This window comes from Lampris incognitus, chromosome 7 (genome assembly GCF_029633865.1).
Source record: "Lampris incognitus isolate fLamInc1 chromosome 7, fLamInc1.hap2, whole genome shotgun sequence".
NCBI lineage: Eukaryota > Metazoa > Chordata > Actinopteri > Lampriformes > Lampridae > Lampris > Lampris incognitus.
This window is the reverse complement of record NC_079217.1, coordinates 22081888-22109800: the sequence shown is the minus strand read 5'-3', so window position 1 is coordinate 22109800 and position 27913 is coordinate 22081888. Positions and strand designations below refer to the sequence as shown.

Here is a 27913-nt window from a genome sequence, read left to right as displayed (position 1 = left end):
TGAGAGAGAGGGAGAGAGACGCGGGCAAGAGAGAACGTGAGCATGAGAAAGAGAGGAAGTGAGAGGGTGACGGGTACGAGGGAGTGAGAGAAACAAAGAAGAGGCCGGGGCCAGATTCACCGTGAGGATTTCTGCAGTGCAACGCTTGCATCATCGGCGTGTGAATTGAGAAAATATGAAATGCATAGCAACCATTACCTTGTTTGTTTATGTTTACAACTCGGCTTCCTATGCAAGAAAAAAATAAAAGATGTTATTATTCCTCCCTATCAATCTCTACTGAGCTACAGGGGAGAGAGAAAAAAATTATAATTGATGTCTTTCCCTGCTGATAGATGTTTGTGTGCTTGAAAGGCCACAGTGAGTTGTAAAAACATCTCTGAATTGCTAGCTTTCACCGCTTCCCTCACTTAACTGTCATCTTTCTTCTTCTAATATATTTCTCTATCTCTTTCCATCTCTCTCGTGCCTTCTCTTGTGATGATTTACGTTTTCCTTTTGATTGATGTGCAATCTGCGTTCTTTATCCTTTCTCTGAACATCAACTAACACAGTGATGTTTGAGTAGGATGTCTGCATGAGCTTGTTTTCATGGATTTTTTGTTTGTGTGTTAATGTCTATAGGTCTCTGAGAGAAATGATAGCTCAAGGTAGTGCGGGGCAATATGAGAAATATTATTACAATAATCATAGGGAATTTTACACAATATACAGATGGGTGACAAAGTAAAAATCTGAACGTTTGCCCCCTACAGTGAGAGGGTCCAGGGGCTCTTATGCTGTGGGGGGGCATTTTCCTGGCATGATTTGGAGGTCCACTTGTCTCCTTAGAGGGAAGGGTCACTGTAAATCAATACAAAGTTATTCTGAGTGATCACCTTTATACTATGATGAAACATCGCTATCCTGAAAGCCAAAGAAAGCCACTTTATTTTGTCATTGTAGGTTACAGTAAAATGTGTTCTGTCCATTTAACCCATCCTATTGTATAGGAGCAGTGGGCAGCTGCAGCACCTAGGGGACCAACTCCGATTCTTTTTCCTATTGCCTTGGTCAGGGGCACAGACAGGAGTATTAACCCTAAAATACATGTCTTTTGATGGTGGGAGGAAACTGGAGCACCCGGAGGAAACCCACACAGACACAGGGAGAACATGCAAACTCCACACAGAAAGGACCTGGGATGGCCTGAGGTCCGAGCCCAGGACCTTCTTGCTGTGAGGCAACAGTGCTAACCATTGGGCCACCGTGCCACTGATGGAAGTGGTCTCTTCCAGGTTGACAATGTGGCCATCCACAGGGCATGAGGGGTCACTGAATGGTTTGATGAAGATGAAAATGATGTAAATCATGCTATGACCTTCACACTCTCCAGATCTCAACACAGCTGAACACCTATGGGAGATTTTGGACCGACGTGTTAAGACAGCGCTCTCCATCACCACCATCAAAACACCAAATGCGGGAATATCTTTTGGAAGAATGGTGTCTATCCTTTCAGAAAGAATGGTGTCCATCCCTCCAGTAGAGTTCAAAGACTTGTAGAAACTATGACAAGGAGCATTGAAGCTGTTCTAGAGGCTCATGGTGGACCAACACCTCACTAACACACTTTATGTTGGTCTTTCCTTTAATTTGCCACCCGTCTGTATATCACAATTTCTGCTGACATGCAAAAAAATACGTTTAAAAATCCAGCTGAAGTTCCTCAAATTCAAACATGAATTTTAGCAATTTAAGATATAAATTCAAACCAAATTATACTGCACTTTATACAAATTTAATAATTTTTCCGACCTCATTTTGTGAGAACTTTTAGGTAATGGATTCTTGTTATCGTCAGTTTAGACAGCAAAATTGTGTATCACAATATAGTAATATCCAAAATTCATCATGAACGAATCCCATTAAAAGTAAACAATAATATTGAATTATTGCTCAGCACTAATTCAAGGTATGTTATTTGTCTTCATTGTTTTCAAATCCTGCTGCTCTTTTGCTTAGGGAGATCATCACTGGAGACATACGCCAAAACCCACCATACCATGGCCAGTCCCAGCCAGGCTTAGCTAGTGGACACAAGGCACAATCTCTGAAGCCAGGCCTCAGTATCTTAACACAGCAAAGCCACGTACTGCCTGTCGTGACAGACGTCTCATTCTCTCCTCCTCTCTGCATCACAGGTGTTTCGGGGAGGACACATGTATCACCATTCCAGACATTGACGCACTGGTGATGGTGCTTCAACCCAGCGAGCCCAGGATCACCATAGCCGGGGTGGAGAGGCTGAGCCGGCCAGCATCCGACCTCAGGATGCCAGGGGGCCTGGCCCTGTTCCAGGACCTCCACATCATCAGCACCGTCACCAGGGCTGATGCAGCAGCGCATCACACAGGTAAGAAACACGTGTCTAGTCAGTTGTAGTATTACCGGTTCCTCCACAGCCAGATGCTGCCCTGCATAAGCACTGCAGGACTTGTTTTTTTTCAATGCGCAAAAATTACTTGGGTGGGGAAACTATGTAGTCAAAGTAAGTAAAAGTGAAAGGGTAAAAGTGAAAGGGCTGTAACTGTACCAGTGAAGCTAATATAAAGCACACTGCACAGCAGGAGCAGAGGGTTTCAACGGGCCCCTTTGAGGCACAGTGCAGCAAAATACAGAAATGTGGAAAGACAGCAAAGGTCTCTCTCTCTCTCTCTTTCTCACACACACACACACACACACACACACACACACACACACACACACACACAGATAAATCAAAGCTATTCATTAGGCGATATGATTACCCAAAGAAACTTTTTTAATTTTTCCAAGTAGAATTTTGCCTTGGTCCAACATGCCGTGTGTTATTTTTGGCAAAAACTCCGAAAGGTTCTGTTACTTTCCCTTCTCAGAAGCTGGATAATACTTCTTCTCTGCAGAAAAGCACATATCACTGAATATTCGAGCAGTCCTTTCATATTGATAATGCGTTCACTCATTTATGAAGTCCCTTAGCCTTGCGCCGTACCACCTGTAATGCTATTGAAAACCCCTTCAGAGGATGTTTAACATTTTATAATTCCTCAAGAGACAGCAAATCATCTATGTTAAATATTTCAGTCTTCCATCTGTTTGCCAGGGAAAAGGGGGTATGTCTGTGCATGGCGTGCTCTCATTTGAAGGCGAGAACATTTCAACTTTTTTTTTTACTCTGTGGTTGCAGGTTTGACAGTGTGCATGAATGTGTCTTAGCACAGTGAGTTTGCACATATTTAATCCTTGGGGTCCTGATACACACCCTTGGGGGCTGTTTGCAATGTGTTTATACCTTTCCACCCACATTAATCTAAACTTGCTGTGTAGGCTCTCATCCTCTGGTCCATGCAGCTCTGCTTGCATGGCCAATAGTATATATGCATAGTGCTCCCCTCGCTGTATTGGTCGGCCGGTATTTGCCCATCCACAGCTGTTAGGGCATCCCCCCCATCTGTCCCTATCTAGCCATAGACACCCATGCTGAGTGAGGCCTCCTCTGCTTATCAGACAATTAATTCTTATGGTGGTGCGCCTTGACCAGCAGCAAATAAGCATGGCATTTAAATCCTGGTGACTCGTCCCAGTGATCTGACCGCTGAGGCAGGAGCGGCACAGCCAAGCCTGGCCGGGGCCTGGGCCTGGGCCCCACCGCTCAGAGCCAATTAGGAGCAGATAAGCAGAGCACGGGGGCCTTCGCCCTCCATTGTGCGTAATGCGGCAGAGGAAGAGAGGAGAAAGTCGCATCACTTTCAGAACTCGACAGAGCTCTTTTTCACTGGTGAAATGGAGACTGCGGCTGGGGGGAAGAGATTAGCTCGAAGCCAGAGAACGAGAAGACGGAGTCTGTGTGTACATGTGCGTGTGCGTGTGTGTGTAAGTGGGTGGGAGAGAGGAGGGCACTATGAAGTTCCATAATGAGCAGATTTGCTGTTCTCTCGAGTCTCCAAGGCTTAAAGGATTCGAGATGAGTCACATATTTCTTTCTTTCAAAGCCCGTGCAGCAAGTTACCATTGGGCTCTATAGTTAATCACCTCTCACCCCTCTGCTGTCCTTTGTCTTTCTATTCAGCCTGCTCGATTTGGCCTCATCTCTCTCTCTCTCTCTGTTCATTGTCTCTCTCTGTCCATCTCTTTCACTCTCTCTCTCACTCTCTCTCATTGATTCTCTTTTTGAGGCCTACTTTTCCAAACTTTCACTCTTATCCTCAACTCTCTTGTATTCTTTTCCACTTACTTTCACCTGTTCTGTATCTTAGAGTTGGCATCTTTCACACTGAGAACTGTTTTTATTTTGACACAGTCCCCCCCCCTTTTTGTCCCCAATTGTATCCGCCCAATTACCCCACTCTTCTAAGTCGTCCTGGTCGCTGCTGCACCCCCTCTGCCGATCCAGGGAGGGCTGCAGACGACCACATGCCTCCTGCGATACATATGGAGTCACCAGCCCCTTCTTTTCACCTGACAGTGAGGAGTTTCACCAGGGGTACATAGCACGTGGGAGGATCACGCTATTCCCCCCAGTTCCCCCTCTGCCCTGAAGAGGCACCAGCCGGAGGTAACATGGGGATTCGAAGCAGGGATCCCCATCTTGATAGGCAACGGAATAGACCACTACGCTACCCAGACGCCCTTGACACAGTTTTTACGGTCTTCCTCTTCCCATCTTGGCTTGTGCCCACTAGGGGTTGCATGACTTCAGATTTTTTTTAAAGTCGACAGTTATGGAATGAAAGTCATTTCGACCTTGGCTAATCCCTGATGACATCATGAATAAAACCACAGGAGAAGGGACTGCTTTGCAACAAGTGACAGTCTCGCAAAATTTAATGCATATGCTGACAACAGACAGCTCATACACGTCATTTACACAGAACAGAAACCAGTAGAAACAACAACAGGTTGCAACGTGGCTGCAACAATGTATGCAACAATAATTTATGTGCGCTACAACTCTCATTTAGGTGTGAAAAAAGAAAAATTGAACTTTCAGGAAAAAGCTGAAAAAGTCTTTAAGCCTGCTCACAGTCAGAGTCCTGCACAGTCTGTTTTTGCTTTTCGATCTTGGCTGTTGTAGTGGTGTTTAATAGTATTCCACAGCGTGTTGTAAGATGGGACCTCGTAGCCAGGTTAAAAAAAACAACATTAAGTAGGTCTCTGAAGCCTTCTCCATGTGCTGCAGCTAAAGGTTCAATATCTTTGACAATGAAATTCTCCAGTAAATTGATTTGCAGCCCTCTTTTCTCTGTTACGGCAGGGTGTTTGGTGAAGTCGCTAATTGACTGCTGTCGAGAGGATTTGGATCGTTCCTCGGCAGCTTGTGTTAGCAGATGTTTTTCCAGATGAGTGTGCATGGCACTTGTACTTTTATTGTATTTCAGAACAGACTTGCATATTTTTAAGTGGCGGTAGTACAGGTTTCATCTTTAGTGAAGTATTTCCACACACCCGATGTACTGCATCTGGTTTGCTGCGATGACCCACCACCAGGCTCCTCACCTGTTGTCTTCTCTGAGGCGTTGATGTTGATGTCATAATCACGTGATCAGTGACTACTCCACCTCAGCCCCCAGTGCCCACATCCCTCTCCCATTTTGCTTCAGTTTTTCTTTCTTTTTTTTTTTGCTCTTTTCCTTAGACTCAAATGCAAAACACATCCCTCCCCCATCCCTCAGTGCTTCTGTACTCCTTCAATTGCACTCCCAGCCTTCCGCCAACTCTCTCTCTCTCTTTCTCCCTCTCCCTCTCTCTCTTTGCTCCTTTCTTGCAAACCTGGTTCCAGATGCTGCTCATCCCACTCAGACACAGCAGATCTCTGATCAGCGCAATCTCCACCCTCATTCAAACACCCCTTCCCTCCTTCATTGGGGTCACCATATACAGTCTGTGCAATGATTGGCATGCATGCCTATACACGTGCATGCGTGTGGTTCTCATCTCCATTCTTTCTTCCTCTCCTTCATTCTTTCTTCTCCATTTTCTATACTTTTCCCCTCGTCTCTGTCGGATACCCCATCACCACAACCACCCCTCCGAGACAGCACCCCACCCGCCACCCCCCATTTTGCTCTCCGTGGGGAGGCTGTTAAGTGGGCACGGCAGTCATCCTCCCCGGAGAGTTCACACTGGTGGAAAAAAGGCTGGGGAGCTGCTGTGTGTGTTCGTGGCCATTGCTTAGCAGACTTTTGAGCGGCCCCAGCAGCCACCTACAACTGCTGTGATTGGAGCTGCCCAGGGGAAAGGAGGGAGACTGCAACTGCTCACAACATTGTCTGTGTTTGGAGAGTTTGAGGAATAATTGGAGTCCACAAGTAGGAGTGGAGGTAATGTCGGATACTGTTTATGTGGACATAGCCTTTGCTCAAGCATCTGTGGTGTGTATGTGTGTGTGTGTGTGTGTGTGTGTGTGTGTGTGTGTGTGTGTGTGTGTGTGTGTGTGTGTGTGTGTGTGTGTGTCTACACAGCACATCGGCCAGGGGTGCTGGAAGAGATTATCCATAACCTTGACTACTGTGATATCCTGGTGCTGGGCGAGGAGCTTCGACCTGAACAGGAGTCCCTCCAACTGCACCGGAGCAGTCTGCTTGGAAAACACCTGGATGCCACCAACTCCACCTCTGGCATGTCAATATATGGTAGGGCTCACTAGTTATGACCCAGAAACCCCACCTCTGTCATTTCCACATGTGCTAAGATATTTTTATACCCACACCGCCTCCAGCATTTTCATACATGGCACATTAACTGAAATTACACACGTCGCAGTTCTGTCAAGGCAGTAGGAGGAAACGCACACGAGTCTGTCTCTGCAATGCATGTGCACTGTAGGATTCAACTTTACACCCTTTGCCAGAAATGTAAAAAAGTCACTTTTCAGTTGTTCAGGGGAGCAATATGTAATTTCTACCTAAATCCTGACTTCTTTTGTCCAGCTATGTAAATAATGACAAAAACTAAAATATACACATAGCTTAGCCCCTCCTCAAGTAAGCAGGGCAAGTAAATTAAAACAGAAAGGTAGTGGATACCCAGTATCAGTAATTAGCTGTGAAATCTGCCTGGGTAGGCAGTGACCTGTCAATCTGGCATATGTCCACATTCAGTTAATGCAGAAGCCCAAGCTCATAGTACGCATTGCTAGATAAAATACACCTAGCTTACAATTTGTTCACACACTGTAGACGTATACAACACAATAAACCCCTTTGTGTCAGAACACGATGAGAGAGAGAGAAGGAAACATGAAGCTCAACAAGTGCAATAAAGAAATAACATCACTTCTATGACAACATGAACAAGAAGAAACAATGTCTCACAGATCTAAAGTGTCTGATACATGCCGAATGATGGCAAAAAGAGCCAGAAGACCACAGACCTTAAACGGAATTGGAGACAAGAGATGGTACAGTTATAGGGACTGGGAAAGGGCACCAGGCCATCTCACCTGCTGCCTGCCACATTAGAGCTTGGTGTCAGCGCACCGATAAATAGAAAAAAGCTTCTTCACTCCTACAAAATGCACAAAAGCACACCCATAATCACATGGAATGAGGGTCTGGTGACAGCGCACCAGGATAAAGACAAAAAAAGAAGAAAAAAAAAAGAAATCTTGGTGTCAGCTCACATTAGCCCAACATCAGTCGTCGTCGTTGGCGTCTCTCGTGTCCGAGGATCCCTTCCAAGAGATTAAGGTGTCTGCTTGGAACGAAGATGGCTTGACAGTACAAGGTGAGAATAGAAGAGATGGAAACAGCGCGGACAGGGGATAGTAGGGGGTGGACCCGTTCCTGCGGCTCTCTGTTCTTGGCGGATTTTTCGGCAGCGGCGCTTTTCTTCCGCATGCGTTTGTTTGTCAGTTTCGGCCTTGATGGAACCAGCCAGGCAGGCAGCTCTCCAGTATTGAACATCAGACAACATACACAAAGCCAATAAAAGGGTTTAAAAAAAGTAGGGTCTTACCCTTATGCTGGGTAAGATCCTGCAGGCCAGGTGTTGGCTTCCCATTGGCGACCATAGGTCTTTTTTCTTCATAAGACAATGTTGTAAGAAATATCCGTGCTGACTGCCAACATTAAGCTATCTGCACCAGGTGCGAGGGAAAGGACGCAGAGCAAGAAGGAGTGGATGTCAGGTGACATGGAAGCGCTGAGGCGGGGTCGGTCTTTGCCTCATCAATGATCATTCAACACAGTTTGAGAACCAACTACGCATGCGCAAATCTGCAAATGTTGGCCTATGCGCTAAACCTGCAGACAGAGACACGGATAGCCTCTGCCTCAGCCCATGGCCTTAAACTACTTACATTTAGGAACAGTAGTTTTTTTTAGGAGCAAGCTGTGGCAAAAGGAGCTTACTATAATTTTAAAACAACTATTCAGACTAGTTTTACTGGAGCATGTGTTATCCTGAGACAAATTATGAATAATAAAATTCTAAATAAATAAAATTCATAAAATTATTAATTATGAAATGAATAAATGATCAATAAATATAACTATCTTGTAACCAACATTTCTTTTTAGCTTTGGTGAGGCACTGCCTACCCTGACCGCACATTATGTCTATCAGCATCTGCCATTTTTCAATACCCACAGTAGGTATTGGCATGCTGCGATCACTGAATGGTTCGCTGAGGACTGGGAGGAGGAATCAAGTGCATGGTGGAGGGGGGTAAAACAACAAAAAGACTCAGCCCCTCGGCTCCTGCGTTTCTAAATGCAGACATCTAAGGAGTAGTAGGGATGTATATAATTTACTTTCTTTCAGTCAATGCCACTTAGCACCCCCTTGCTATTATTAACTAGTCATACTACCCTTTAGGAAAGCAGAACTAATACCCTTTAGAATAAAGCTTTGTGGAACGTGTTGTGGTAAAGTGTCAGGTTTGTTGCTCCTGCTGTTTGTAGATCCTGTATGATGTGAAACTATTAAAATTATTTAGAAGCGCAAAAGAATTTAAAAAGTTGGAAAATCCTTAAACTCCTGAACTTTGCAGACAACACAACGATCATCAGCCTCATCCAGAACAGTTACGAGTCGGCATACAGATGGGAGGCTGAACAGCTGGCCCTCTGGTGCAGTCATAACAACCTGGAGCTGAACATGCTCAAAACTGAGGAGATCACGGTGGACTTCAGGAGGATCCCCCCCAAAACTGCCCCCCCACCATACTCAACAGTTGTGTCTGCTGAGGAAACCTTCAGGTTTCTGAGATCTACAATCTGTCAGGACCTAAGGTGGCCGTCCAACACAGACACGATCATCAAAAAGGCCCAGCAGAGGATGCAATTTCTCCATCAACTCAGGAAGTTCAACCTGCCTCAGGAACTGCTGATTCAGTACTATTCTGCAATAATCCATTCTGTTTTCTGCACATCCATCACTGTCTGGTTTGGATTGGCCACCAAACAGGACAGGAACAGACCAAAGCGGACAGTCAGGACTGTAGAGCAAAATCATTGGTGTCCCAACCTGCCCTCCATTCAGGACTTATACACCTCCAGAGTCAGGAAACAGGCAGGCAACATCACTGCAGACCCATCACACCCTGTTTACAACCTGTTCTAACTCCTCCCCTCTGGTGGGTGCTACAGAGCACTGTACGCCAAAACAACCAGACACAAGAACAGTTTCTTTCCGCAGGCCGTCACTCTGGTGAACACTTAACATGGTCATAATAAATTTAAGCACGCTGTATGTACTCTATGTTGTACATATACATGCATATTCTGTCATGTCCACCTACCTCATGTATATATGTAACCTACTAACGTATTTATTCCAGCATCTTTACACTCTGCACCATTGCCTTCCTGTTTCACCAGTATATAGAATCAGAATCATGTTTATTGGCCATGTAGGTTTGCACATAGAAGGAATTTGACTCTGGTTTCATGGCTCTCTCACTGTACTTAACATAGAATAACAACACTATAACACAATAATCTTCAGATATATGTATACACCAGAATTGACTATATACAGGCAAAATAAAAGGTGATAAAGTGCAATGGTGCAGAGAATATATCAGAGATGCTGAAATAGATGTGAGCAAGTTAAGCATGTTAGTCAGTCCTTGTATATATTCCTGAAGATTGTTGTGCTGTTATTCTATGTAAGTACATTGAACGCAACTAAACTGGAGTCAAATTCCATGTATGTGCAAACATACATGGCCAAATAAAGATGAATCTGATTATGCTCTCTTTTCAGCACAGTCAGAGCATTTCAGAGCATTCAACAGTGTTTCTTTCTATTAAACATGCTGAGAAATAGAAAAGTACAGCACAGGCACAACTCTGGTGGACTTGCATCCTGTGCATGTTACAGTCAAGTCCTCCTCTGTATGTAATGTTGTACATCATTATAGTCAGCTTATGTCTTCAAGCAAATCCCCGGGTTCCACTGCCCAGCCCAATCTTGTTTTGTATAACAATATTATTCAAACCACAGAGGCCATTGACCTGTGACCTCGTTCAATGAAAATATCTGTGAACCTGGAAGAAACTCATCTTCACTCAGGTTCAGGTGTGTTTAAATGAAATTTTATTCATGCAGCATGGAGAGAAATTCCAAACTTTTTTGTCAGCTTTCTCTGAAATACTGCCAGCAGTGAGTTCCTACAACCAAGATTACATTTGTATAAGTGTATCTAGTTGTTGTAGATATATATAATGTATTTAACCCTTAACCATTAGAGAATTGGATCTTGGATCTTATCGTGAACTAGGGTTGTAGTGATCAAGTATGGACTCAGTCTTGAGTCTGCATTTTGAAGGTCTCAGTCTCATCTCGGACTTCACAGGATAAAGACTCAGACTTGTCTAGGCTTCCAACAGTGCAGACTTGTGATAATTTTCCAAGAATAGTCAAGTGCAAGACTTCATGTCAAATTTCCCCTGAGGAGGTCAGTTAAATCAGCGGTCCCCAACCTTTTTTGCGCCACGGACCGGTTTAATGTCAGACAATATTTTCACAGACTGGCCTTTAAATGATACGACCGGCATCAAAACTGTGGTATTTTCTAAATATAATAATAAACGTGAATCCACTGTGTACTCGTATGCAACTTTATTAGCAGCGTCCTCGTAACATCGCGCCAACAGCATAACATGAGTAACATCCTCTCTGCCCCCTAACACTCTCTGGTCGCCATGGTAACGTTTAAACATGTCTTCAAAATAAGATACAACACAAAAACAAATATAAATTGCATGAAAATACAACTCACCATAACGCTAAATCAGTGGGAGCCCTGAGCTTGTTTCTCTGCAACGAGACGGTCCCATCTAGGGGTAATGGGACACAATGACACCCGAAGTGTGTTGCTTATGTCCAGTCTACTCAGTAATTTTGTTTTGGTTGCTGTCACTGCAGAAAATCCCACTTCACACAAATAGGATGTCAGAAATGGCGACAGGGTTTTCAGTGCTGTTGAGGCGATCTCAGGGTATTCTGCTGTGACTTTAATCCAGAACACCGGCAGAGTTGTTGTCTCGAACATACTTTTAAGGCCGCCGCCATTTGCGATCTCCAACAGTTGATCTTCTTCTTGCATAGACATGCTGGATTCACCTGGTTTGTTGACAAATGGGTCACGGATCCATTCCTTGGCAGTTCGTGGGTCTTTTGTGGTTGGGAAGTAGCGCTCAAACTCTTTTAAAAGCAAAGACAGGTGATCGTGCACCAGCTGGGAGAATGAAGGCTCGGTCTCAGTCTCTTCCAAAATCCCCGCGAATGTTTGAAACATGTCAAATATACCTCTGTTCACGCGCCGTCCCCACAAACCCAGTTTGGCTTTAAATGCAGCTACTTTATCTGCCAACTTGAAGACAGTTGTCATTTCCCCCTGAAGTGACCGATTGAGTTCACTGAGCAGGTTGAATATGTCGCACAAGTCAGCGAGTTTTGCGACCCATTCCTCGTCACTGAAATGTGCTGCCAGGGGTGACTTTTTTCTGAGAGAAATCTCTGCAGCGGCTCTCGTAATTCAAACACTCTGGCCAGCGATCTCCCTCAGGATAGCCATCTTATTTCTGTGTATAAGAGAAGGTGTCTGTACTCCCCGTCAGTGGCGTAACCAGGAATATTTTTGTAGGTGGGCCTGAGTGAAAATGGGTGGGCCAAAATTTTCCAGCAATAATCCTTCAAACAAGACGCAAATTTGAACACATTACAGCAGTAAATACATAACAGCTTTTTAGTACGTGACCAAGAAACATACTTAAACAAATACCACCCCAGTCATTCTCGCCAGGCTCTGCACAACCGTTTAAACATCACTGAGGAAAACAGCCCGACTCGGTAGACGCCGAGGGCGAGCGTTGAAGATTGAGATTATTTCATCATAGTCCAAAGAGTCAGTAAGTTCCCTTTCAAAGGACAACAGGGATAGATTGTTGAGGTGTGCAGTTAGCATGGAAGATCTTAGACATGTTTTGATACGGCCTGTAGTGGAGAAGAGTCTTTCAACAGTACATGAAGTCAGGGGAATGGTGATCATTGCCCTTAACAGTCTGTTAATGTTTGGGAAAACGTCAAAGTTGCAGCTGTCCAGCACTTCAATGAGGGAGGGGTAACACTGACCCCTCTCCACTTTACGACGCAGTGCCTGAATGAAAACGGTCCATTCCGAACCCTCAAATTTACCAAGTGCAATACAATGGGGGGGTTTGCTAGCCTGATGTTTCAAGCATGCCTGGCCTCGGAGGTGCTTCCAATCTACAAACCCGCTTCGAAAAAACGTGTTTTCCATATGGGGCTCAGGGAAATGCCTACACATTTTACAGAAAACAGCGTTCCTTGCTGAGCTGTATTCAAGCCACTTAAATTCTTCATACCACTTATGGGAAAAAGAACGTCATTTTCCTGAAATGTTGGTTGCAGGGAACACTAATTTAGGCTGCGAGGGTGGCTCATCCACAGCAGACAAATCTGACGGTGGCATGGTCAAGGGAATCGTCTCACCGTCGTCAGAGGGGGGAGGAGAAGCTGCCTGCAACGGAGAAGCTGTAGCCTCCTCTGTCGTTCTCTCCGGCGGTATCTCACTCTCATTGGGTGGCTCAGTCGGTGCTGGAGCAGGTGTGCTTTCCTCCTCCTCCATCCGTGGCTTTTTAAAAAAGCAGAAGATTGAACTTTGTTTCGCCATTCCATAAGTTATGGCTAACTGTCGGCTATTGGCTAGTTAGCAGCAGTGAAAAATACAGAGCGTGATGGTATGCGCGCTCAGATTTTGCAGTTCTACGTACGTAAAAGGGGCCAGCCTACGTGCTTGTAAGCCAGCATGATTGGGTGGGCCTGGGCTTGAAATGGGTGGGCCTGTGACAGGCCAGGCCCACCCGTGGTTACGCCCCTGCTCCGCGTCCATCTCCTCACAAAGCTGCTCAAACAGGCGCGAGTTAAGGGCGCGTGCTCTGATGTGATTAATAACTTTAACGACATCATTCAATACGCTGTTAAGTTCCGGTGGTATTTTTCGGCTAGCCAGCATTTCCCTGTGAATGACACAATGCGTAGACTCACATTCAGGTGCAACCTCCTTAATCCGAGTAGTTAAACCAGACAGCCGTCCGGTCATGGCAGCAGCTCCGTCTGTGCATATGCCGACACAAAAGGACCATTTCAGTTTTCCTGATATATAATCATCCAGCAACTTGAATAGTTCTGCGGCTGTGGTTTTGGTTGGCAACGATAGTGCACATAACATATCCTCATGCACATCCTCCTGATAAAGATATCGCACATAAACAAGTAGTATTGCCTTGTTGTCAATATCTGTAGACTCGTCAACCTGGAGTGCGTACCACGGTGATGTATTAATGCTCTCCAACAATTGTGTCTCAATGTCCTTTGCTATTTCCTCAATGTGCCGAGTGACGGTGCTGGCCGAAAGAGGCACCTGTGCTATCTTTTTAACCGCAGCCTCTCCTAGAAGTTCACGCCAAATGTCTTTAGTGGCGGGCAGGATCAATTCTTCACCAGTGGTGAATGGCTTCTTAGCCTTAGCAATACGATTAGCCACCAAGTATGATGCTCTCAGTGCACTCGCATTTGTTGATGTGGTGGCCCTCAGTAATTGCTTCTGTCCTTCTTGTTCATGCTTTTTTCTTTCAAAATACTCCGAAGGCTTGTCTTTTAATGCAGGGTGCTTGGTCTCCAAGTGGCGAAGCCGTTTTGAAGGCTTCATTGCCTCATTAGAGAGCCAGTCGCCGCACATTATGCAGAGCGGGCTTGGTGCGCGGGAATCACCTGTCGCGATAAATCCATATTTTAAGTAGGACTCCTGGTATTGTCTGTTAAATGCAGCTTTCTTTTTCTTGGAAGTCGTAGGCTCTTCTTCTGTCTCCTTACTGGGCCTTTTCCCCTTCGCAAAGACACTTTCCAAAGACATTTGTTTTTTACTCATTTTGCTAGCTTGTGGGTTTAATTTTAGCGGCAACGTATCACGTGACCGAGACAAGCGTCAAGAGTGAGTCATAGACGGATGTAACAGAGGGAATCCGGTCATTTTTCAAAATAAAATATCGTTCAGCCTCAGATAATAAATAAAACGGAAATAATGTAAGTTATTTATTCTTTCTCTGCGGCCCGGTACCAAATGACCCACGGACCGGTACCGGTCCGCGGCCCGGGGGTTGGGGACCGCTGAGTTAAATGTACTAGTCTAATCTAATCTGTTTCATTTTTGTTATTATTAATTTATGCCTCTGAAACATTAGCATATTGGAATCTGAAGCATCTTTTTGACAGAGAAAAAGAAAGCCAAAATAAATCTTATAGTGTAGTGAAATTTTGGCTTTTATGACAATAGTATATTACTACAGGATGGGTACAGTCACGGTGTTTAACTGGACTTGCACTGTTCTGTTGTCAGTCTTTAGAGAAGGTTTGGCTTCATTAGTCTTGAGTTGGACTCGTCACCTCAAAGTCTTGGTCTGAACTTGGTCTCACCTTGGGTGGTCTTGACTACAAGGTTATTGAGAATGTTCTTTTGTGGCCATTAGACAGTATCGCTACATTCTATTTAGCGAGAAAATGCTCTGTTTGCTGCAAACAACCTCATTTTTGACTATGGAGTATTACTCAGGTCATCCTAAAAAAGGAGCAAATGAGGGAGGGCAAGCATCGCAGATCTTAAACTCTGCTCAGAGAATTCCTTTATCATCAGACTGGTCGAAATACTGTCTTGCGAGGCAGCACAATATTTTACGTTAAATTCAGACAGAACACAATCTATTAGAAATGTACTTCAGCGTAACTCCAGCAACATCTTTGTCTCCTCCTCTAGCTTTTTTTAAATCTGGCACAGTAACCCTCATTTGTCCCTTGCCCTCCTCCCTCAGGTGTGGACTCCATGTCCAACTATGAGCAGGTGATCCGACAGGTACGCTACCATAACTGGCACCCTGGACAGCTTGGCGAGAGACGGTTCCGCCTCACCTGTTCTGAGCTCAATGGACGCTACACCAGCAACGAGTTCAACCTGGAGGTATGGCCCGGGTAACGTTTGACTCATCAGGGCACCTTGACATGGTGTTTTGTAATACACATGTTCCTTGTGTGTTATTCCGTAACCGCACGCTAGATTTTTGGGTGTTGACTCGGACCTCATTTTAAACAATAAAAATGTCAAGTTTTCACTGAAGCGGTCCAGTCTTTTGTTAGGCTTTTTTTTTAATATAGATTTGACCTTTCACCTATGGAGGGAAGAATGTTCTACATTTTCTCTAAAGGATTGTTGATCTCACTGTGCAGCATTTTACCTGACAGTTTCACTTACCATGTTTTCATTCGAGCGTTTTTATGGGAATTTTGTCGTTTTGAAGGAAAAGATCTTAATGAAAATGGGAAATATTAAATGAAATCCCCAGGATTTGCATAAAAGATTTCATACTCAACTAAATCGGGTAAACTATTTATTGACTGTAGCGGTCTAAGCATCGGCTTTGTGTCGATGCAGTTGCCCACTGGGGACCGGGGTTTGCGCCCCGGTCTCGTCAGATCCGACTATGGCCGGACTCAATGAAGCAGCGATAATCGGCAATGCTGTCTTCGGGAGGGAGGCGCAGTCGGCTTGTGGTCGTCACATGAATGCGTCTCTGAGTGTGTGGGGAAAAAGCAGTGGTTCGGCCTGGATTCGCCTTGTCACGGAAGTGGCGAGGCGTCTCCTTCGAGACTGCCGGCCGGAGAGATGCAGTTGGCGAACACAAGAAAAACGAGGGTGGGTGTTTGAACTAAAATAGGGATCGATTAGCCACTAAATTGGGAGCAAAAAATCAGAAATAAATTAAAGAAAAAAACTTTTTATTGACTTCAGTGAGACTGACGAAGTAACTTACATGAGTGATGAAACGTTTTTCCCACTAAATGTTGTGTCCAGTTAAACTGATTCAACTTTCTGGGAGGTCCTTACCTGAATTATTGATCATGCATCAAGACACTTTTTGCAGTTTTAAACCTGGCTTTATTCTCTTTAGGAATATATGGTCTGTATGAGAGTCAAGGCGGGTCCAAATCTAGTTTGGAGAAAATGTATTACTAAAATTGTCCAACTTTTCTGTGATCTTAGCTAATCCACCAGATAATCCCTTTTATTTATGTCTTTCCTCACACAGGTCAACATACTCCACAGCTCAGAGCCCGGGGAGCATGTCAGTCACATGGTGGCCCCGCCTCAGTACATGCAAGTGGTCCATCATCCATCCATGATACATGACCTGTACCCCAACCACAGCTCAGGTACGACTGCTACCACAAGGTAATGTCGTCAAGTGCCTCCGTCAGTTTCCTTTAAACCAACTCTTAAAACTAGATTTAAGGATTAACTCCAAAGGCTAAAATGGCTTTCACATACTGTCAGAGAACAAGTGTGAAAAAGACAGAAATTGATATTTCAAATCCAGTAGATAAGGTAAATAAATGGTCAGAGAGCAATGCTCCAAGTGATAGCCTCCACACCCTGTACGGTTTTTGGCTGTCTTAGGGCTGTCCCAGACACTTTTTTTCAAGTCATAGACAAAATTGTTTGTTGTGAACGTGGGTCAGCTGTCATGGTTCATTCAGTGAGGCATTGTCAAGCACAGCTGACAAATTACTGATTTACGAGATTCATAAGGTCTGACCAAGTTCTAGCGGTCTCAGGAAATCTGTGCTGTGATGATGCATTGTAGGGATATAACCATAGGAGCATAGCTGAAAATGACAACATCATTACACACAAGCTGTGGAGAAGACAAAAAAAATGCTGCCATGAATGCAACTGCATATTTTTTCCACAAGACCATTTTGTATGTGCGGGTTGCCTTTTTTTTTTCTTTTTTTTGGCATCATAGCCTCATCATCATTCAACCATCGCACAATGTGACAGTTGTCCCACTTCAACTGATGCAGTCTGACGAGGTGAATAATCAAGATTTTACTTTTACATGACATAGAATAAAGATTCAAGATGGCCAAAATTGCAAGGTGTGTGGAGGTAATAAGCCTGTCAAGCTAAGAGGCACTCAAGTGAGAACTAGCATTGCGAGGAGTATTTACATGGTTGTCCAATGCAGGCAAACCGTTGTAGATCTGTTGAACTGATGCACTCACATAATGCTTTTGTCCAACACACCATTTTATTGGTAGACTAACTTGATCCAGAGCAGCAAGCCACAGTAAAAAAAAAAACGTATAGGAAGAGATCTTCTCGGATGATATGCCAGGTTTATTCCTTCCTCTGTACAGAGAGATCTTAAGTAAGGAGAGCGTGGTTAGAATGAGACCACTGCTCCTAATCTAGCACACGGACCTTAATTATTCATTTGGATCTAATGGGTTCTACTTAGAGTCTTGGAGTTCAGCAGACAGTGTTGTTAACAGGCTACTTGAGTAGAGGGTGGTGGGAAAAAAAGGAAAAGGAGGGCAGGAGGGAAAATAAAGAGTGCTAAAGGGAAATTTCACTGATCGTTTTGCGTATGTGCAATCAGTACTGATAATGTAGTTGATTGAAGCAATAAAGTCCTCACTATAGTAACAGAGAAATCGTGTGTCGTCTTGCTCAGTTTTTCCCACAGTGCCTACAACTACCAGAATGCATTGCGTGTAAGCATCTGTAGTATTGTCCATAAAATCCTCTGTGCCATTGTTGTGGGACGTCATTTCCACCTTCGGAAACATAGTTCAGCCAAGAGAACTAGGGCGTGTTTTTTTTTAATAGCGTGGTTAGAATAGATTAGAGTATTAGAAACCTTGCAAGGGGGGCATCCAGGTGGCGTGGCAGTCTATTCCGTTGCCTACTAACACAGGGATCGCCGGATTGAATCCCCGTGTTACCTCCGACTTGGTCAGGCATCCCTACAGACACAATTGGCTGTGTCTGTGGGTGGGAAGCTGGATGTGGGTGACTAGTAGCTGATGACTAGTAGTTCTCCTGACTTCCTACATTAAATGCACTTATTGTAAGTCACTTTGGATAAAAGCGTCGGCTAAATGACTGGAATGGAATGGAATGTGGGTGTGTCATGGTTGTTACACTAGCGCCTCCTCTGCTCTGTTGGGGCACCTGTTCAGGGGGGAGGGGGAACTGCGGGGAATAGCGTGATCCTCCCATGCGCTACGTCCCCCTGGCAAAACTCCTCACTGTCACATGAAAAGAAGCGGTTGGTGACTCCACATGTATCGGAGGAGGCATGTGGTAGTCTGCAGCCCTCCCCGGATTGGCAGAGGGGTTGGAGCAGCAACCGGGACAGCTCAGAAGGGTGGGGTAATTGGCCGGATACAATTAGGGAGAAAAGGGGGAAGGAGGGGGGGGAAAGCAAAAACAAAAAAGAAACCCTGCTATGCTGAATGTAGTTTTTCCGGCTGCCAAATGACATCATGATACGTCACCAGGTAGCTGGAAAAAAAACAAAAAACGTGGTTTTGCTGCCGCCCCAGGGATGCAGAAACGATCGGGAACATCCGCATGTGTTTTTCATATGCTACCCCCCTGTCAAAGATAGACAGAGATAAGGTGGAAAATCGGTGAACTTTCCCTTTAACATCCCAGGGCCGGGGTAGCCTAGCGTATGGTACGGAGCACAAGGGTCAGGTCCAGAGTACCATAATGGATAAGGGATGTTTTCTAGTCGCACTTCTAGTTTATACGATTGGTAGACATGTGTGTGCCTGAGCGTGTGCATTTTTTCTTTTCTTTCTTTTTTTTTTGGAAGTTGAGCGATAGAATCAAGCTGTTAGTAAAGGCACAACAGAGAGCGGGGAGGCGAGGGCAGTGTGTGCGCAAATGCCTGGTGGAGTTTCTCTGTGAAGATCAAAGGCCGTGGATTTGGTGTGAAAAGCCGAGCAACTACAGAGAATCAAATGATCAATTAACGAGTTTTCTGTAAGCCTCACGCTCGCTCAACACACACTCGCACCACTGGAGGCTGGAGGGGCATGCACGCCGCAGTCATGTCGTTTCAGCAGGGGTAGAGATCAGAGCTTCAAAATTAAACATTTTAGATCACCCCCCCTCCATGTGCCCATTATGCTTAAACACTATAGCTCTTTATTGATGTTTTTGCGTCCTTTCAGCAACTCTCGGACAGATTTTTGGCTTACCAGGCAACTTTTTTTTTTCCATATATTTAGAGGTCCGTATAGTGTCGCCCATAACACGTTCCCCGTGTTTCCCAAACCTACCTAATGGTTCCATTTGAGATGGTTTCCTGACACCAATCAAAATTCTGAAAGGCCAAATTTTCATATATCTACAACCAAATTAATCTTTTCCATCCAGAGTCATTAAACTCTATAAAGACCCTTTGGGAGGAGGCTCTAGGGAAATAATACCAAAGGAAGTTTGTGAAGAGATTTTAGAGTGAGTACACAAATCTTCTATTTGTGCAAGACATGGTCTTATTCAGTGTGAAGTGGTACAGTATACCTACCACATTAAGGCTTGGTTGTCTAATATCTATGACGGTGTATCACCACCATGTGATGAGTGTCGGCAATCTCCTGCAAACCTCATACACATGTTCTGGCTTTGCCCATCCCGACATGATTATTGGACAGAGATTTTTAATAACCTATCAGAGATAATTGGGGAAAAGTAGAAGATGTCTTGGCTTTTGTCACCCTGTTGGCTAGAAGATTAATAATGACCCATTGGATTAGTGTCCATTACTGACACGGTTCGCCATTAGCTGACTGTTTTTTGTTTTTTGCATTTGTTTATGGTTGTGTTATTTTAGTTTTCTTAGCCTTTTTAATCTGCTTTGGTGCTTAGCAATATGTCAATTGTCACTTTTTTTTCATATCTTTTTACATACCTTATACCGTTTTATAAACGTTGATGACACAATTGTATGTTCTTGCAAAACCTAATTAACAAAATTTGAAAAAAAAAACCCACTATAGCTCTTAGTAGTTTGCAATGTAGCTTTGCTGTCCTGTATGTACCTCGAAATACCCATTTCTACATGTCTAACTATAAAGTAAGAAGTATTAATGACCTTGAAAAAGTTCTTGAAATGCAGTTTCTGGTTTGTACTTGTGCATGAAATAATTCCTCAACCCTAAACACTAAAACTGTTGACACAGTATTAGTATCTATTTTATATATAGATAAAATGTGTGATAAATGTAGCTAATGAGTTCGTGATGCACGAAACGAACTTGTTCTACAATGTATTGTTTTTTTTCTTACATCTATCTAAATATTATATATATATATATATATATATATATACAGTGCATCCGGAAAGTATTCACACCTTCACTTTCCCCACATTTTGTTATGTTACAGCCTTATCCCAAAATTGATTAAATTCATTTTTTTCTCATCAATCTACACATAATACCCCATAATGACAAAGTGAAAAAGGTTTTGTAGAAATTTTTGCAAATTTATTAAAAATAAAAAACTGAAATATTGCATGTACATAAGTATTCACACCCTTTGCTATGACACTCAAAATTGAGCTCGGGTTCACCCTGTTTCCACTGATCATCCTTGAGATGTTTCTACATCTTGGAGTCCACCTGTAATAAATTCAATTGATTGGACATGATTTGGAAAGGCACAAACCTGTCTATATAAGGTCACACTGTTGACAGTGCATGTCAGATCAGAAACCAAGCCATGAAGTCAAAGGAATTGTCTGTGGACCTCCGAGACAGGATTGTATCGAGGCACAGATCTGGGGAAGGGTACAAAAAAATGTCTACAGCTTTGAAGGTCCCGAAGAGCACAGTGGTCTCCATCATTCGTAAATGGAAGAAGTTTGGATCCACCAGGACTCTTCCTAGAGCTGGCCGCCCAGCCAAACTGAGCAATCGGGGGAGAAGGGCCTTGGTCAGGGAGGTGACCAAGAACCCGATGGTCACTCTGACAGAGCTCCAGCGTTCCTCTGTGAAGATGGGAGAACCTTCCAGAAGGACAACCGTCTCTGCAGCACTCCACCAATCAGGTCTTTACGGTAGAGTGGCCAGACGGAAGCCTCTGCTCAGTAAAAGACACATGACAGCCCGCTTGGAATTTGCCAGAAAGCACCTAAAGGACTCTCAGACCATGAGAAACAAGATTCTCTGGTCTGATGAAACCAAGATTAAACTCTTTGGCCCGAATGCCAAACGTCACATCTGGAGGAAACCAGGCACCTCTCATCACCTTGCTAATACCATCCCTACAGTGAAGCATGGTGGTGGCAGCATCATGCTGTGGGGATGTTTTTCAGCGGCAGGAACTGGGAGACTAGTCAGGATCGAGGGAAAGATGAATGGAGCAAAGTAGAGAGATCCTTGATGAAAACCTGCTCCAGAGTGCTCAGGACCTCAGACTGGGGCGAAGGTTTACTTCAACACGACAACGACCCTAAGTACACAGCCAAGACAACGAAGGAGTGGCTTCGGGACAAGTCTGTGAATGTCCTTGAGTGGCCCAGCCAGAGCCAAGACTTGAACCCCATTGAACATCTCTGGAAAGACCTGAAAATAGCTGTGCAGCGACGCGCCCCATCTTAACTTTACAGAGCTCGATAGGATCTGCAGAGAAGAATGGGAGAAATACCCCAAATATAGGTGTGCCAAGCTTGTAGCTTTATACCCACAAAGACTTGAGGCTATAATCGATGCCAAGGGTGCCTCAACCAAATACTGAGTAAAGGGTGTGAATACTTATGTACATGCAATATTTCCGTTTTTTATTTTTAAGAAATTTGCGAAAGTTTCGACAAAACCTTTTTCACTTTGTCATTATGGGGTATTGTATGTAGATTTATAGGGAAAAAAAGGGATCTAATCCATTTTGGAATAAGGCTGTAGCATAACAAAATGTGGGGAAAGTGAAGGGGTGTGAATACTTTCCGGATGCACTGTATATATAGATAGATAGATAGATAGATAGATAGATAGATAGATAGATAGATAGATAGATAGATAGATAGATAGATAGATAGATAGATAGATAGATAGATAGATAGATAGATAGATAGATATTTATGTAAGTGGGATTGAGAGTAAGCACATCCAAGTCTGAGGCCATGGTTCTCTACCAGAAAATGGTGGCTTGCTCCTTCCGTGTTGGGAATGAGTTGTTGCCTCAAGTGAAGGAGTTCAAGTATCTCGGGGTCTTGTTCACGAGTGAGGGTAGGATGGAGTAGGAGATTGACAGGCAGATTGGTGCAGCATCAGCAGTAATGCGAACATTGTACCGGACCGTTGTGGTGAAGAGGGAGCTGAGCCAGAAGGCAAAGCTCTCAATTTACCAGTCAATCTTCATTCCAACCCTCACCTATGGTCATGAGCTTTGGGTAGTGACTGAAAGGATGAGATCACGGATACAAGCGGCTGAAATTAAGTGTCCTCCGTAGGGTGTCTGGGCTCAGCCTTAGAGATAGGGTGAGGAGCTCAGACATCCAGAGAGAGCTCGGAGTAGAGCCGCTGCTTCTTCACGTCGAAAGGAGCCAGTTCGGGCATCTGATTAGCATGCCTCCTGGGCGCCTTCCTTTGGAGGTTTACTGGGCATGGCCAACTGGGAGGAGACCCCGGGGTAGACCCAGAACTTGCTGGAGGGACTATATGTCCAATCTGGCCTGGGAACGCCTTTGGATCCCCCAGGAGGAGCTGGAGGGCGTTGCTGGGGAGAGGGACGTCTGGAGTGCCTTACTTAGCTTGCTGCCACCGCAACCCTACCTCAGAGAAGCGGCTGAAGATGAGTGAATGAATGTGTGTGTGTATATATATATATATATATATATATATATATATATATACACACTACCGTTCAAAAGTTTGGGATCACCCAAACAATTTTGTGTTTTCCATGAAAAGTCACACTTATTCACCACCATATGTTGTGAAATGAATAGAAAATAGAGTCAAGACATTGACAAGGTTAGAAATAATGATTTGTATTTGAAATAAAAATTTTTTTACATCAAACTTTGCTTTCGTCAAAGAATCCTCCATTTGCAGCAATTACAGCATTGCAGACCTTTGGCATTCTAGCTGTTAATTTGTTGAGGTAATCTGGAGAAATTGCACCCCACGCTTCCAGAAGCAGCTCCCACAAGTTGGATTGGTTGGATGGGCACTTCTTTGAGCAGATTGAGTTTCTGGAGCATCACATTTGTGGGGTCAATTAAACGCTCAAAATGGCCAGAAAAAGAGAACTTTCATCTGAAACTCGACAGTCTATTCTTGTTCTTAGAAATGAAGGCTATTCCATGCGAGAAATTGCTAAGAAATTGAAGATTTCCTACACCGGTGTGTACTACTCCCTTCAGAGGACAGCACAAACAGGCTCTAACCAGAGTAGAAAAAGAAGTGGGAGGCCGCGTTGCACAACTGAGCAAGAAGATAAGTACATTAGAGTCTCTAGTTTGAGAAACAGACGCCTCACAGGTCCCCAACTGGCATCTTCATTAAATAGTACCTGTTAGAGCCTGTTTGTGCTGTCCTCTGAAGGGAGTAGTACACACCGGTGTAGGAAATCTTCAATTTCTTAGCAATTTCTCGCATGGAATAGCCTTCATTTCTAAGAACAAGAATAGACTGTCGAGTTTCAGATGAAAGTTCTCTTTTTCTGGCCATTTTGAGCGTTTAATTGACCCCACAAATGTGATGCTCCAGAAACTCAATCTGCTCAAAGAAGTGCCCATCCAACCAATCCAACTTGTGGGAGCTGCTTCTGGAAGCGTGGGGTGCAATTTCTCCAGATTACTTCAACAAATTAACAGCTAGAATGCCAAAGGTCTGCAATGCTGTAATTGCTGCAAATGGAGGATTCTTTGACGAAAGCAAAGTTTGATGTAAAAAAAATCTTATTTCAAATACAAATCATTATTTCTAACCTTGTCAATGTCTTGACTCTATTTTCTATTCATTTCACAACATATGGTGGTGAATAAGTGTGACTTTTCATGGAAAACACAAAATTGTTTGGGTGATCCCAAACTTTTGAACGGTAGTGTATATATATATATATGGCGTTTTTTTTCCCGAAACCATCAATGGTGTTGATAGAAGTGCTCAACTAATGAGGAGCGGAATATCAATACAGATGCAGGAAAAAAGTTTTAACACATAGCAGTACAAGCTTGTTTTGTGTGTCGCACGTTTAGATATATATATATATATATATATATACATAGCTTTGTTACAAGAAACACTCAATGGTAGGGAAAGTGCTCAACAAATAATGAGCAAAATAACCCAGTGAGTCAAACAAATTCTTTATGAGACAGTACAAGCCTGCTTCATGCCATAAGCAATCATCAGCTGTCAATAAAGCTACACGGGAAGCGAATTTTTTTTTTCCTAGGATGAATCCGTAAAGTTCCTGCCCTCAGGCGCTAGGATTGGCTAATCTGCCTGTCAGTCAAGGCTGATGCAACCGCGCAAGAACCCTAACCCTAACCACGTTTGCTAGCTAACTGTTAGCCATTAGCCACGTTTGCAATCAAGCTAACTGTGCCAACTTAACTGTGTGTGTACGGTAAGCGAATATTTTTTTCCTAGGATGAATCCGGAAAGTTGACTGACAGGCAGATCTGGCCAATCCTAGTGCCTGAGGGCGGGAACTGTCCGGATTCATCCTAGGAAAAAAAAATATTGGCACACGGGAAAGGACATACCATTTACTGCCTCGTCATGCACATCACATGCACAACGTCCAATGGGAAAGGAGAGGTGCCGTTAGCGATCACGTGTTTTTTTTTATTTTTGAATGTAGGCACCGCTCCTTTCCCGATTGGACGTTGTGTACGTGATGTGCATGACAAGGCAGTAAATGGTATGTTATTTCCCATGTAGCTTTATTGACAGCTGATGATTGCTTATGGCATTAAACAGGCTTGTACTGTCCATAAAGAATTTACTTGACTCACTGGATTATATATATATATAAAAAACTTCCTCTCACCCTTTTTAGGGTGATGTTTGTCTTCCTCAAGCTCGGGTCCTCTACCAGAGGCCTGGGAGTTTTAGGGTTCTGTGCAGTATCTTAGCTGTTCCTAGGACTGCACTCTTCTGGATAGAGACTTCAGATGTTGTTCCTGGAATCTGCTGGAGCCATTCTCCCTGTTTGGGGGTCACAGCCCCTAGTGCTCCTATTACCACTGGGATTACTGTGGATTTTACCTCCCGCATATCATCTAGTTCTTCCTTCAGCCATTGGTATTTCTCTAGCGTCTCATGCTCTTTCTTCCTGATGGTGCCATCACTCGGGATTGCTACATCAATCACTACTGCCGTCTTCTGTTCCTTGTCGGCCACCACAATGTCTGGTTGGTTAGCCAGCACCTGCTTGTCAGTCTTGAACTTGAAGTCCCCCACGATCTAAGCTCTGCCATTCTCAACCACCTTTGGTGGTGTCTCCCATTTGGACTTGGGGACTTCAAGTCTGTATTCAGTACAGATATTTCTCTAAACTATCCCAGCCACTTGGTTATGCCTTTCAGTGTACGCTTTCCCAGCTAGCATTTTACACCCTGCTGCTAACTTGAGGGTCTCACTCTGATTGGCTAACACAGGGAAGAAAAATACTGATATATATATACTGTAAAAATATTTCCAATAAAATAAACTATAACAAAACAAAGTCAGGTAAAGACTATAACACAATCAAGTGTTACATTCCTCCAAACACCTTTTGTTTTTATTTTAAAGCTTTCAATCCATCTTCATCCTTTCCTCTACCCCTAGGTGTGCCAAGCGCAGCAACGGTAGTGATTGTGATGTGTATCGCTGCCTTGGTGGTGGTAGTTGTACTTGGCATCTACCGCATCCACCTTACCCACCAGCAGGAGGTCAAACTGGTTGAGACGGCCAAGGACGTGGATGTAGCATGGGACAACTCGGCGCTCACCATCACCGTCAACCCCATGGAGGTATGAGCTGGAGAGAATGAGCGAGAGAGAGAGGAAGGGGGGGGTGCTGGGAAAAGAAATGAGAGCGCACAAGAGAGAGAGATTAGGAGCTGAAGGAGGAGAGGGTAAAAGGAGGAAGGGCGGGTGGAGGGATGAAGGGGAACAAGTGACCGTGGAAGTGAATAAGATATTACAGAGAAAAGAAACAATGTAGGAGCAAAATGAAGGGTGTAGGAAGAGGGGTGGCGCAAAGGGAGAATATGATGGAGTGAGTGTGGTGTGTCTTCTTGTGTGGGATGAGAGGGAGATCTGATTAAACCAAGTCGTGGGATGGAGATAAAGAGAGAGCCATAGTGAGATGAGTTAGGATGAGGATGGGCCGAATAAGGAATGGTTTGCCAGGAGATCCTGACATGAAATTGAACTTAATGAGTAAATAAACGAGTTTTCTGACATCTAGAGGTTAAAAACCATGTAAAGGTTAAAAACATGGCCAGTTGGTCTTGGTACTCTGTGATGTTAGCATAGCAGGATAAACACAGCTGCGGATAATAACATGGGTCTGTTGGTGTGCCCAAGAGCCAGCTTTGATAGTACTATTGATTTCTGTCTGTCAGTCAGTAAGTCAGTCAGTGCTGGTGGATGTGCCAGTGCACCTGAGCCAAATAAGAGGGAAAGCATACTATCCATCCATTATCCAAACCGCTTATCCTGCTCTCAGGGTCGCGGGGATGCTGGAGCCTATTCCAGCAGTCATTGGGCAGCAGGCAGGGAGACACCCTGGACAGGGCACCAGACCGTCACACAGGGGCCCCCCCACCACCACCACCACACACACACACAATTCATACCTAGGGGCAATTTTTAGTATGGCCGATTCACCTGACCTACATGTCTTTGGAATGTGGGAGGAAACCGGAGCACCCGGAGGAAACCCACGCCGACACAGTGAGAACATGCAAACTCCACACAGCATACTAATTTTTTTAAATCCCACTCACAACCATCGGTTAGTTCTTACTGAGTAATCAACTTATCGCCATGGGGAAAAAAAAGGTTGACAAACAAGTCATAGTTTACGTCAAGGAAATTAAACAGTCTCTCTCTCTCTCTCCCCATGTCACTACAGAACTTTGAGCCCCGGGCCATAGACGAGGAGGCCAGCGAGGAAGAGGAGGAAGATGACGAAGAAGAAGAAGATGACATCACCAGTGCCGAATCGGATGACAGCGAGGAGGAAGTGGATGTCCAACTACCCAGGATGCAACATTCCAGCAAGATGCAAAACTGGGACAAAACAACAATATCTTACTAAACACACACTCATACCCAAACATGCAAACACACAAACTCCCAGTGACACAGGTTCATGTTGAAAACCTCCAATTAGACGGTTCAGTCTCTCTGCAATGTGACGTTTACATTGTGGCTCTAAAAATGAGGTAACACCTCCTCCTGCTGGTGGTTGCTATTGGAAAAGAAAACACACTACTCGTGAGTCATAAATTCGCTATCAAACACAATCCCACACAGCAATGATTTAATACTAACCCGGTTAGAAAACA

At 44.2% G+C, this 27913-nt stretch overlaps 1 protein-coding gene across 1 annotated transcript in view; it reads left to right on the top strand.

Moving 5' to 3' along the window:
• Nucleotides 1-27663, top strand: part of LOC130115195 (calsyntenin-2-like) — a 206632-nt gene extending 178969 nt beyond the window's left edge. Inside the window, exons 12-17 of the mRNA XM_056282813.1 lie at nucleotides 2184-2395; nucleotides 6483-6653; nucleotides 15360-15505; nucleotides 16632-16755; nucleotides 26185-26369; nucleotides 27478-27663. Coding sequence (XP_056138788.1) covers nucleotides 2184-2395; nucleotides 6483-6653; nucleotides 15360-15505; nucleotides 16632-16755; nucleotides 26185-26369; nucleotides 27478-27663 — 1024 coding nt within the window. The remainder of the gene's footprint in view (nucleotides 1-2183; nucleotides 2396-6482; nucleotides 6654-15359; nucleotides 15506-16631; nucleotides 16756-26184; nucleotides 26370-27477) is intronic.
• Nucleotides 27664-27913: the final 250 nt, after the last annotated feature.